This window comes from Anastrepha ludens, chromosome 5 (assembly GCF_028408465.1).
Source record: "Anastrepha ludens isolate Willacy chromosome 5, idAnaLude1.1, whole genome shotgun sequence".
Taxonomy (NCBI): domain Eukaryota; kingdom Metazoa; phylum Arthropoda; class Insecta; order Diptera; family Tephritidae; genus Anastrepha; species Anastrepha ludens.
The window spans coordinates 112311088-112325264 of NC_071501.1; the positions used below are offsets into that span (position 1 = coordinate 112311088).

Sequence of the window (14177 nt, forward strand, 5' to 3'; positions counted from 1 at the left end):
TATTTTCATGTGTGTCCAAAATTATGTAAAAAAATCCCCCACCTCTACGTCGCAGCTGACCATTTTTTCTATTCTACTAAATGTCAACAATACACAAAAAATATTTCAACCGGTGTTAAATGTGTTGTTAAAATTTATTTTTCGACACGTTTCGCAGCATCCCACGTACGTACTCACCGCTACTGGACCAGCTGATGCTTGGTTTCTTGATCCATTGGATGCCGTCTGCCTTCAGTATTGAAATCAGTCGGCATGAAATGATGAGATCAAAATGACCCCTGGCTGAAGGGAAATGTCGCTATGGAAAAACTATATTAAGTCGTTCGCGTTTTATTTCACTGTGTTTCATTTCATCTTTTCCCTGCAGGGTTGCTGCCTGATTGCCTGCGTTTAAGGCTCTGTGTATGCCTGTGCGTGTGTGCGTACTTGTGGTTTTTTCTTGTTGATGCACTGGCCACTAGTGATTGGATTAGCTTTGATGTGTTTTGCTCACGAAGCTTTGCATACTTTGTGGCGCACAAAATTAAATTCTATTAAAAAATGCTTGAAATTATTTTTGCTATAGCGCCTGATTGTGCGCTTTTATACATTTCTATATAGTCGTCTATATGTAATAGGACTATGAATAAGTTCGTGCGGTTTTTTTCGAAATTTGAAACTTTATTGACGTAAAATGGTTACAAATTTAATATTCAAAATATTGTCCATCGCTTACTACTACTTTTTCCCATCTTTCTGGCAATTCACGGATTCCCTTTGTGAAAAATTCGGTCGGTTTTGCCGCAATCCACGAATCGATCCATTTTTTGACTTCATCGTAATTACGGAAGTGCTGGTCAGCCAGGCCATGTTGCATCGATCGGAAGAGATAGTAATCGGATGGCGCAAGGTCTGGACTATACGGCGGGTGGGGTAGGACATCCCATTTGAGCGTTTCTAAGTATGTTTTGACCACTTGTGCAACATGTGGCCGAGCATTGTCATGTTGCAAAATAACTTTGTCGTGTCTATCGGCGTATTGCGGCCGTTTTTCTCGCAGTGCTCGGCTGAATCGCATCAATTGTCGTCGGTAGACATCCCCCGTAATCGTTTCATTCGGTTTCAGTAGCTCATAATACACAACACCCAGCTGGTCCCACCAGATACACAGCATAACCTTCAGGCCATGAATATTCTGCGCCGACGTCGATGTTGAAGCATGGCCAGGGTATCCATACGTTGCCCGACGTTTTGGATTGTCGTAATGGACCCACTTTTCATCGCCAGTCACAATTCGATGCAAAAAACCCTTTCTTTTGTGCCGTTGAAGCAGTTGTTCGCATGCCATAAAACGGCGTTCAACGTCTCTTGGCTTCAATTCATACGGCACCCAATGGCCTACCTTTCGGATCATTCCCATGGCTTTTAAACGTTTGGAAATGGTTGATTGATCAACTCCCAAAGTTTTTGCAACCTCTTCTTGCGTTTGAGCCGGATCTTGATCGAGCAATTCCTCCAATTCGGTATCCATGAACTTTGGCGGCGCACCCTCGCGTTCTTCGTCTTCCAAGCCAAAATCACCACTTTTAAAGCGTGCAAACCACTTCTGGCACGTTCGCTCAGATAGAGCATGCTCACCATAAACTTCCACCAAGATACGATGACTTTCGGCTGCTTTTTTCTTCATATTAAAATAATGAAGAAGAATTCCCCGCAAAAACACATTATTTGGCACGAAATTCGACATTTTCAAGTGTGGTAAAAATATTGTTGTTTACGCTTCAAATAAAAAACTTATACTGACGTTTGTGCCTTACGACAGTAGCTCTCCAATGAATGTTTGGAAATGTGGATCGATGGAATAATAATCAAGTTACGCCATCTGTTGTAAAACCGCACGAACTTATAAATAGACCTATTAATAGCATATCTATGTGTGGATGTGTGTGTGAAATGCTAATTTTGATAACTTTTTGCTTTCATATTTCCGCAAACATAGTTTAATACGTAATTTAAATGCGTTATTTGTGCAATTTTCAAAAAACCAATAAAAAAAATTGAAAGCTCAAAACCAGCGTGCGATTTTTCTGCTTGAATTATACGCCTGCATATTTTTACTGCATATTTTCTTGTTTTTATTGTTGTTCTAGTGCATTTTTAGGAATTTCGCATTTTCAAACAGTCAATCAAATTCCATTGTGTCGCATTTTGAGTCAGCTAATCAGCGCTGATTTCACTTTAATACAGGCATGGTTGTGTGTGTGTACGTGTATGTGATTTTGCGCCTAACTCCACTTACTTTCGCTACAAGTATCCGTATAAGGACGTACGTAAATGTGTAAATAAAACAGTGCTGAAGTTTAAAAGTGTGTGTGCGTTCACAAATATGTATATGTATAAGTGTGTATTTACAAAATTGTGCAATCTTATTTTTTTGCTATTTTTTCCACTTCTACGTCTATTCCTAAACTTACCACATATATAAAAAATTTAATATCAGTTGCTTTGTTGTTGTTTTTGTTTTTGCATTTTTTCCCTTCTTGTTTGATTTAATTAATTAGCTAAATCCTGTATGATGTCCGCTGAAATGAGAGGAAAAAAGAGGCGAAGAAAAATTAAGATTAATGTTTGCTTACATAGCAGAAAATCGAAACGAAATGAAGCCAGCCGATGGAGAGGAGCTTCAAGTTTAGAAAAGTGCACTTGGAAAAATTTTGATGCTTATGGAAAAATGTTTAAATAAAGGATGGTTAAATTTCAAAGGCCGATGTTGAATATAAATCAAACCTAAACCTCAACTTTTTTTCTGCATTTCATTTGACATTTTTCAATTTCAGACTAACTCAATTTGAACCATGGAAAGATACACAATTGGGCAACGCTTTAAAGTTATTCAGGCGTATTGTGAAAACGGGCGTTGAAATCAAAATGCATATCGCGCACTTCGTGATTTTTTGGGTCAATTCAATCGGCTAAATGTGCGTACAATCGGAAAAATTGTGCAAAAGTTTGAGCAAACGGGTCTGTAAGAGATGTGAAAACACCAGTGCATGCTCGTACAGCTCGTACTGTAGAAAATATTGCTGCTGTTCGCGATAGTGTGGTTGAAGAGCCGTCCTCACCAACCTCAACTCGTCGTCGTGCCCAACAATTGCACCTCTCACACTCGTCGTTGATGAACATTATTCATAAAGACTTGCATTTATACGCTTACAAGGTGCAACTGACTCAAGAACGAAAGCCTCTTGATCATTCCAAGCGTCGTCAATGGTCAGAATGGTGGCAGGAAATGGCAACAGTTAATGACCAATTTTCGAAGAAAATCATCTTCAGTGGTGAGGCACATTTTCACTTCAGTGGATTCGAATTGCCACATTTGGGCGAATGATAATCCGAGAGTGATTGCCGAAAAACCAGTGCACCCACAAAGAGTGACTGTTTGGTGCGGCTTATGGGCCGGCGGCATCATTGGGCCGTATTTTTTCCAAAATGAGGTCGGTTAGGCAGTTACTGTAAATAGTGTTCGCCATCGTGAGATGATAACGAACTTTTTATGGCCTGAATCGGAAGATATGGATGAGGATGATATGTGGTTTCAACAGGACGGTGCCACTTGTCACACATCTAACGAAACAATGGCTCTTTTGCGCGAAAAATTTGATGGCCGAATAATCTCACGTCGCGGCGAAGTCAATTGGCCAGCAAGATCATGTGATTTGACACCGTTGGACTTCTTCCTTTGGAGTTGTTTGAAAGAAAAGGTGTACGTCGATAAGCCAGCAACAATTCAAGAGCTAAAGGATGAGATAATTCGGCACATTAACGGCATAGAACCTCAATTGTGCCTCAGCGTCATCGAAAATTTGTACCATCGGATGGAGGTGTGTCATCGAGGCCGCGGCGGCTATTTGGCCAGTATTTTCTTTCATGCGTATTTGAGCCATACTCGTATTATCATAATAAAGAGAAATGATAATAATTTCCTAAAAAAATAGTATTTTATTCAAAATCAACAACGGCCCTTGAAATTTAACCACACTTTATAAATTCAATTTTGGCATTAGTAAAAGTACTTGACTGACTCTCAATACTTTTACTAGTGCAAAAATCGAATTTATGTTTGAATATTTAAAAAAAAAATTAATATTAGAAAAACAGAAAAATGTTTTTTTAATAAATGGAAATTGAAGAATTCATAAAAAGCAGAAATATAAATACAAATTTATTATTATTGAAATTACTAAAAATTAGTCTTACGAATAGAAAAAACATAAAAATCCATAAAAATTTTTGATTTAACCCTCTAATGTACAATGATACATTTGGGTACTTATTTCAAAAGTGCATGTTTTGAATTTTTCTCAATTTTTTGGACCTCAATTAATATTTTTAATCTTCTTTTAATGTTGCTCAATCCACATTTTTACACCTCTGACAACAAAATGAGAGTAGGTCTGGCACTCCCCAAGAAGCTGTAAAGCGCCTCTTTGATACCATTTTGATACCACTGTTTAGAGAAAATTGATGGGACTTGGGTTGGCGCACTGTCCCAGACTGTCGAAGAGAAAAGCACCCAGAGAACTTAAATGTCTAGCTGCCGAGCCCGGACATTTACAAAGAAAATGCTCAATAGTCTCCCTCTCGGAAAGGTCCCCACAGCTGCTGCAATGGGAGTTAAGTGGCAAACGTAGCTTTTCCGCGTGTATGCCGATCGTCCAATGACCGGGAAACACAGTTAGGAGTTTGAAAATTGAATGGCGTGGAGTTCCCAGTATTATCTGCATCCTGTGTCTAGTGTACAGGGGATATAGGTTTTTCGAAATACCACCTAAAGAAATGAAGCTTCCTCTGCTTTAGCTTTCCTGAGAAATAAGTAGTGCAAAAGACCCCTTTAACAATAGTCAGAGAGATACCGATGACCGGGTAGGAGGTCTCTGAGATCAATTCGGCAAACGTCTTCTTGGCAAGCTCATCAGCAATTTCATTTCCCTCTATGTACCTGCGTACTGGAACCAATATATTTGATCACCTCCTTAGAGGGGCGACAATTTTATTTCTCTCTATGTTCCTAATTTCTGGAACCAGCAGATTCGATGTCTTCCTCAAAGGAGTTGAACAATTTGTATCTGCACCATGGCGTCATCAGCGCTTGAGCGCAGCTTCACTATAGGAAAAATTGTTAATATCTCCCTTGCTCCCACGTTCCTTAAGCCTTCTGCATGCCTGCAGGATTGCAAAGACTTCTGCCTGAAAAACACTAGCAGAATTCGGCAGTTTCAAAGAAATAGTAAGTTGGCTGATTTAGAGAAAACCACTGCTTCGACTCCCGATTCCATCTTGGACTCGTAGGTAAAGACAGAGATACCAGCTGCGGTGCAGATTTTCCCCTCATTCCACTCCTGCTTACTTGGAAAGATTGCGCTCTGACACGACACTCAAACTCCAGTTAGCGGATAGAGAGATCTGTCCGAAGTTCAGAGAAATACGACGTTAACTGCCTAAAAATGCTACCATGTCTCTCGAGAAATTGCCTCCAGAGGCGAACCTCGTTTAAGCTGATTGCACTTTGAGCAGCGATAGCAATAATGTAAAGCTCGGTGGGTGAAATTCAAGGCACCACTGGGATAAGTTCTCCTCTGATGTTATTCCATGGAGTTCCTTGCACCCTCCCCAGTTTAGTGATATCATAGCCTTTGCGGAGAGCTTCCTACCAAACCAGGCATCCGTGCGTTAAAATTAGCAAAACCACTGAAGTGTACACCCACAGAACGACCTGTGGCTTGAGTCCCCGTTTTTTTGCCGAACACAGATTCTTCTTTAACCGAATGCGTAGCTTGCAATGGAGTTCGGAGTTAAGTATCACTCGAAGTTACCTAACTTCTGATGAAAGGGGAAGAACGTGGGTGTTTAATTTGAGAGTTTTTTAGTGTGGAGGCTTACATTAAAAAACTGAATAGAAAGTTTTAATTTTGTTTAACATTTTTTGCAGTAAATAAAGTTTTAAGTAGAAGGGGTCCGAACACTCCCTTCAGGATTTCGGTAGAAGTCTTTTAACGGGCTTTAAAATATTTTTAGTCTTTAGGAATATACATTTTTTTGAAGAGGTAAAAGTCCCTTGGCGATTTGTAACTAAAATGCGTACTTCAGTATTCCCTCTGTATTCCCTGTCCCTACGCTTCAGCCGGACTTAAGGGAAGTTAGATATATTTATCTTTTTTAGCTCTTTTTCAAGTGAACTCAACGACAGTAAAACCAGTTTGGCTGACCTTGCTGCTGAGCACAGGAAATCATCCAGAAAGTGAAATCTATCGGATAGGAAAAAAACAGAAAAAAAGCACGCAACACCAAATTAAAAGGTTGACTTAAAAACAAATCATAAAAATCTTAAGTGATTCCAAAGACAAGAGTATAAACAGTCAGCCGGCAAAAGTTTAAACTTCAATGAATACCTAAAAAATGAAATTACCGCTGCACTTCCACAACATCAAGCAACTGAACACACAAAACAAAATGGCATCTTCATTTAGAAGAGTGCGCACATAAAAGTCACACTTCAGCTATTCTTCACCGCCAAAGGAGCTAGAAGTTTGAAAACGCTTCAAAGGTGTTGAGGCAGCGCACAGAAATGTGGCTCAAGAATACACAGATACAAAACGTTAGTGGCAGAGAAAATATACAAAAGGGTAAAGGGTGAGAGACACAAAGTGGGAAGGAGTGCTGGGTATGAGCGAGCGAAATATAAATCAACCAAAGATGCGTCGTACAACAGTTCAGCTCTACTGACGCAAGCTGTTTGCTACTCATGCGAATGCAGAAAAGTAGAGAGTGAAATAATAGATAAACGGGCTATGCGCGTTTTGGCGGATTAGACTGGCAGCATACATACTTTTTTGCTTCTAATTTGCGTTGTGCGTCTTGAAGTTGCTCCACAAGTGGAGAGACCTATAGTTTCATGCCGTCTCTGAATGGCAGATGGCTTTTTCATGGACTGTTTTACAAGTTTTTTCATAGCACAAGAATAGCTTTGGCTTATAGGCAGGCTTATCTGAGAGGTCGAAGAGAAAACTTCGTCACTCCAAAAAGCCATTATAGCAACTTTTCGACACACTTACACCCATATTTCTGTGAGCCATCTTAAGTTCTTGGGGTGAGCGATTTCCGTTTTGAGTTTACCCACACAGAAATCCCCAGCTAAAGTGAGAGAACGCTTCCGCTCTCAAGAACCCATTTACCGATCACTCTCTTGCCAACTCGACAGAAGTCATTAGAGTTCAACTGTAAACGCTTCCCATGTGTTTCCATTAAGCAGCGACCAGTGATGATGCCAGCTTCTCTGATTTAGCTTTCCTGAGAAATAAGTAGACTCCTTTAACAATAGTCAGGGGGATGCCGATGACCGGGTAGGAGCATTTCAGTCTACCCCTTCCTGGCAAGCTTATCAGCAATTTCTTTTCCCTCTGTGTTCGTAATTTCTGGTACCAGCAGATTTGATCTCTTCCTTAAAGGAGTTGATCAATTTGGATCTGCACCATGGCGTCATCAGCGCTCCCACGTTCCTTAAGTCTTCTGCATGCCTGCAGGATCGCAAAGACTTCTGCCTGAAAAGCACTAGCAGTATTCGGCAGATTTAGAGAAAACCGCTGCTTCGACTCCCGATTCCATCTTGGAGCCACTGTACTAATGAAGGGTCGCTCTAGATTGCGGAAGGACCTGGTGCGGTGTTTAACATCTTCTAGATTTAACCTGTCTAGTTACCTCACAAGTGGGCTCCGCGCTTCATTTACTGTTGACTTGTGCGTTGCAGATCGACTTGATCCAGAGGTTGCTCGAAGATAAAGGAATGTCACACTTTTGGGCAGGGTGGAGTGATTTAAAATTAGTTTTCAACCTTGCCAGCTCGATGGCGAGGAAACTTTCAAGAATGGCTCTGTGATTAGGGAGCCAGACGTTGTTCATGGGGTAACGCTTAGTCAGCTAATTTAGTATATCGCCACATTCATTTGCTACTTTGGAAATATCACAGCACGAGATTTTATGGGAGCTTGACTGCTAGCGCAGGTAGCAATCGGCTGCGTTGGAATGGACGAGTCACTGATTCACAATGCAACCTCTTTTGTAGTTATTAACTCAGCTTTGATAGACACTACAACAGCTGTAGGTTTAGGTACAGCTGCCGCACTTTTGAGTGGATGCCACCCTCGACCCTATCATTTGGTCTGTCGGCGTGAGTGAAGAGTTTTGACGTATGACAAATGAGTTAATTTTTCTCAGTCCTATCAATCAGAAAAAATAATTAAAAAAACCAAAACATTGCAAATGTTTCTTCCGCTTTCCATTGATAACAACTCAAAAGCGATTGCACTCCAGCGACTGCCTTCAGTTGCAGCTCGGGTTTCTAATACATTTTAAGTGCTTTTGAATTTTTTTTCTTTCCTTTGTGTGTGAAGATCATTCGTTGTCTGCTACTCCCGCCTTCGACGTTTGTGCAAGTGTTTGCCGATAAATACAAGCATATGTATGTATGTGTGCTGCGCATGTATATGTAAATCTCTGCTCAAGCATTTGAGTCTCATTTAACAAAGCGTATAAATTTCAACGGCTTGCTGCATTTCAGCTCGGCTCATCTCGACTTGAGCTCTGCGATTATGGCGCTAACACAAATAACTGTATGCTACGTATGCGTGGGTATGAATGAAGGCATCCGACGAGTGAATGTAATATAGTTCCGTGCATAATTTTGGATGCCGTGTCTTGTCAGCTCGTTCAGCGGCTGTCTGCCTTTGTGCATTTGTATAAAATCCTTGCCGATGCTCAGCATGCTTCGCTTGCCACCTTATCATATGCAGTTATACTTGAGTATTTGAAAGCTGCATTCAAATCGTATTGCAACACTTAGTGTTTTGTTATTTATGTGTGTGTGCGTTTGTCGATTTGTATACGCTGTGCTACAGAACTCTAGACGCACTATAGAGTTTTAGCAAATATTACGTCTGTGAGTTACAGGAGTGGCATTTTCCATAAGCTCGGGTGAGGTTTGTTTCATAATTTTTTGTAATTCATTTTCAATTAAGAGACAAAAAAGCGGATCTCTCTTGCCAACAAGTCTTACTTTGGACTAAGTAGACAGTTGAGTAGTAAAGTCCCCTCTTGACGAACAAAACTAAGACTCTACAAGACTCTCATCATCCCTGTTCTAACGTATGGCGCAGAAGCTTGGACGATGACAAAATTCGCTGAAGCGACGCTGGGAGTGTTTGAGAGAAAGATTCTGCGTAAGATTTTCGGAACTTTGTCCATTGGTGACGGCGAATACCGCAGACGATGGAACGATGAGCTGTATGAGCTATACGACGCCATAGACATAACGCAGCGAAAAAAGATCCCGTGGCTACGTTGGCTGGGTCATACCGTTCGAATGGATGCAATTGCTCCGGCTCTGAAAATATTCGATAGGGTACCTGGTAGCAGAGGAAGAGGAAGCCCTCCTCTGCGTTGGAAAGATCAGGTGGAGAAGGAATTGGCTTCACTCGGCCAGTGTCCAATTGGCGCCGGTTAGCATGTAAAATGTGAAATTGAAATCGAAACGACCTAAACTCGGCCAAAATCGCGTAAGTGGTTATCTCGCCCATCAAGAAGAAAAAGAATTGGTGTTTCCAACCTTTACTGGGTTTTTCGCCGAGCTCCTGCTCTTATTTCTGGTGTGCATCTTGTTTTTCATTTCACAAATTGAGGGATCTACAGGTGAACATTCGGAGGACAAATGGTTTTTTTATGAGGAGCTCAAATAAATAATAAAAATATCTAGGGACTAGTCAATCGGTGCGGGACTCTTTCTCCGGATTGAAAAAAAATACGCGGACTACTTTTCGGAAAAGTCTGCAGGATCGTTTTAGTAATGCTGCCGAGTTTAAGACAGAGTTAATGGGATCATTTTCGAGAAATACTTTGACTCGAAACCCAGCGAAAAACCGGTTTTAATGAAAAAAAGACGAAGAATAAGGAAATTGGACTAAAAGTAAGGAAAATTAGGTGGCTAGGTAGGTGAAATGGCAAATTAGCTGTTTGCTGCAGCCTTTAGACATTCCGCTGAAGCTAATTGAGCTTTCTATTGTGACGCTAACAAATACCACGGCGAAGGTCATTAATGCAAGGAGAGTGCTCAGAGTCATCCGCCATTATTTCGGGAGTTAAACAGGGAGACGCTTCAACAACATTGATATTCAATTTAGTCCTACATGCCGCAATAACCGAAAGAAATTCAGATGCGACTATATACAATAAGCCGTTCCAGCTTTGTGCATATGCAGTTGATGATGAACACAGAGAAAATGAATTTTATGGTCTGATCCAGCTCCGGTTTAAGGTTTGATGACCTGCTGATCGGAGACTATGCATTCGAGAGTGTATAAGAATTTACCTATCTGGGTATTAAAATATCAGCCAATAAGGACACATCATTGACAATGAAGGATAGAGTTTTAGCAGCAAATAAGTCTTACTTTTCTAATTTCGAGCTGCTTAAGTCTTAATTATTTTATCGCGATCAAAAGTTAAGGATAAACAAAACCTTGATCCAACCCGTTCTTACCTGTGGTTGCGAATTATGGACGCTAAAAAACACTGACAGTAATCAGTTAATGGTCTTTGAAAGAAAAATATTGGGAAAAATATACAGGCCTGCAAGACTGCAAGACGGTACCTTTCGAATTAGGTATATTCATGAGCTGGAACTATTAGCAAAAAAGGAGATTGTGATAAGATTTATAAAATCTCAGAGGATAAGATGACTTAGACACGTGTTTAGAATGCCCAAGGAGAGAACAACTCGAAAGGCAGTTGAATTGCGCCCTGTTGGAGGCCGAAGAACGAAATGGCTCGAAAAGCTAAACGTGCGGCGGTGGAAGGAGATAGCCTAGATAGATAGAGACAGATGGCGCAAGGTTGTGCATGAATGAATGGTTCACCAAGAAGAAGAAGAAGAAGCAGAAGAAGAACAAGGTATGTGAAATGGTTGAAGAAAAGTATACGACATTTGTATATATTAAAAATGCAAATAGTTCTAAAAGCCATTGCAAAGAATATTGTTAACCAATATGTACAAGGTGGCACAATTAATCATCCCATCGGAAGTTTTTGTATTAGTGCAACTTGGTAGTTGATTTTTTCGTTTTATTTTTAAGTAATTTGATATTTGTTTGATTTGCTTCTCTTCAAAATCCAAACACCGTTTGAATGATATATACTTTTTAATACAAAGTGACGCAAAATGAATTACACTATGGAAAGAATTTTATATTTATGTAATTTTATATTTGATTTTTTCATTTTATTTTTAACTAGTTTGTAATTTGATTAATTTTCTGATTTATAAGATCTGATTCCTTTAGAAATCTTTCGAGCTCTTGGCGAAGCAGTTATTCTCTGGCTCACATCTCTCTTTCACAAAGTTGCGGCGGAGGGTATTCCGGAAGTGTGGCTTAAGAGCAAAACCAAAAGCGATGTCAGGTGCTGTTTAAACTACCGTGGAATAAAACTTATGTCACATTGCCTAAAGATATGGGAACGCATCCTCGACGCACGCATTAGAAGTATCTCTAAAATTACCAACAACCAGTTCGGTTAAATCAGTGGGAAGTCGTCTGTAGAAGCAATCCACATTCTTCGGCGATATTAGAAAAACACCGACTGAAGAAAGAAAATCTGCTTGGAGTCTTTATTGACCTCGATAAAGCGTTCAAACGCGTACCTAGAGATCTCGTTTGGACGGCATTAAGAAAGCACCCGAAAATCATCTGTAAACACCTATCATCAAGTAACTACCCAGATAAAATGTGCGAATGGGCTGACCCAAAGCTGCAACGTTAATGTAGGCGTACATCAAGGCTCAGGTTTAAGCCCTCTTCTCTTTAATCTGGTGATGGGCTTCCTTACGCGTGAAATCCAAGGCAACCTTCCTTGGGCACTGCTGTATGCTGAGGACGTAGTTCTCCTCGTACGCGATAAAAAAGTTCTTGAAGAAAATCTGAACCAATGGGTTACCGTCCTTGAACCGAATGGGCTACGAGTAAGCCGCACAAAGACCGAAGCAATGGAGTTCCATTTTGCCACAGGGAGTTGTCAGAGTCCAGCTCTTACAGTAAATAATGGCCCCCTCAAAATAGGTGATATCTTTAAATATCTTTGCTCCCATGTCAGCGAAGATGGAACCTCTGAACGAGAAATTGCTCACCGTTGTTCTGATCAAAATCATGATCAGGCCGGCAATGACATGTGAATCTACACAAAAGCTGGCTGTACCACATAAACTAGAGCTGAAACTGCACGTGGCAGAAATTTGGGTACAGAGGTGGGCTAAAGGCGTTACACTGCTGGACAATATTCAAAACACCTTTATTCTTGGTAGCAATAAAGATGCTCCAATCAACACTAAGCTCCAGGAAAATCGCCTACGCTGGTATGGTCATGTAATGAGAAGATCAGCGGATCACGCAGTGAGGCAAGTGTTGCCGATGGAGGTAGCGAAAAGTGGGTCAGGCAGATCACCAAAAACTTGGAAAAACACGATTGAAAACGATATGCGATGCAGAAACGTCAGCGAAGAGACGACTCAGGACCGCGTGACCTGGAGATTTTGCGCAAGGAGAGCCGACCCGCAATAGGGTAAGCCTAGGTTGGAGAAGAAGAAAACCATCAAAACACCTTTCGAATGGTATGTACTTTTTAATACAAGGTGGCACAAAATTAATCATCCTATCGGAAGATTTATAATTTTTCAAAATGGCGTCGTAAGTTCATCATATTTGGCATTCACAATATACAAACAGACAAAGAGACTGAAAATATTTTTTTATTTAGAAAAAAGTTACTCAAAATCGACATGGGATGATTAATTTTGCGCCACCTTGTGTATGCTGTGGTGTGAATAACTGGAAAAACTGATTTAAAACTGAAAATATAAAAAAAAAATTCTCCTTCTATGGTTAAAATTTCAAGTGAATCGGCCAAGTTTTCTTTGAGTTATGAGTTCGGTTGACTCGAAAAATGTAGTTTCAACAAAGGCGCGCTTGGAAATTTCGGTATGTTGCGCAGCGGGCTGAGAGGGACGTGTGCCTAAATATGCAAAATAGCAGCGTTTAGACATTTTTCTACCTTCATTCCTTGATGACTTGGGTCATTTAAGATATTGCTGCACCTTGTAATTAACAAAAAAATATGTTTTTTCTAATTTCTACGCTGGCCTAACCGCTTAAAAACAGTGTTCGAGACAGCAATCTAAGGTAGCAAACGTTTTTTTATTTATTTGTTCTTATATCTTTTTTGTTATTTTTTGTTAGCTTCACTTATCAATAAATCATTTGCGAACCCTTTGTGTCCCTTAAAAGTTCATTTACAATAGTTAAAAAGTTGTGCCAGTGGCCATAATTTAGTAGACGAAGACTTGACACATACACACATACAAGTGTTGAAGTATATTTTTGTTGTTGTGGTTGTTGTAATTATGCGTGTTTGCCTTTACTTATATATGGATGCGGTTGCCCACATTTGCGGCTTCTGGGCTCAGATTCTTTACATTTGCCAACCTATTGCCTCGATTTTTCGCTCCCATCGCCCCCTACGTCACCAAAGTAAAGTAATGAGAATATTTGAAATCATATTTGTATTTGATTTTTTTTTCTTCGTTTATTTTGTTTGCGTGAAAACCGCGTCACATCCATGTTGTAATCGCGATTATTTTGAACCGCAACTTGTTTTTCTTTGTTTTTTTGATTATTTTTTCTTTTTTGCCTTTTTGGTTTTTTAGTTTTTTTTTTTTTTAATGCGTACCTATTCCACCGCAGCAGTGCCGCAAAACAGCTGCCCGGTTACGCTTAGTGTCTCATTATAATTACAAAAGGAAAGCAGTGATATTAAAAAAATTCTGATATTCATTAATGCAAAGTGTTTTCTGGTCAACCCTTTTCTACTTCCTCGTTTGCAGTGCGAATCCCCTTTGGTTTGTCTGCCGTGTCATTTCTGCACTGCTCCAACGTTGCTCTTGTCACAAAGTCAATGCAAATTCAGTGAATATTCATATCTGTTTATAGGGTATACATTGGATTTTTGAAAAGGGTCAAAGGGCGCGTTCCATCATGCAAAATGCGTAGTCGTTTAGAAAGTTAATCAGTTGACTTGGCACAAGCAGCTGGAAAAATGTGCCA

General features: G+C 40.1%; 1 protein-coding gene across 1 annotated transcript in view; it reads right to left on the reverse strand.

Moving 5' to 3' along the window:
- Window positions 1-2110: 2110 nt before the first annotated feature.
- LOC128864847 (neural cell adhesion molecule 1) overlaps window positions 2111-14177 on the reverse strand; it is a 154868-nt gene continuing 142801 nt past the window's right edge. Inside the window, exon 7 of the mRNA XM_054104606.1 lies at window positions 2111-2561. Within this exon, the coding sequence (XP_053960581.1) occupies window positions 2533-2561 (29 nt within the window). The 3' untranslated portion in view covers window positions 2111-2532. The remainder of the gene's footprint in view (window positions 2562-14177) is intronic.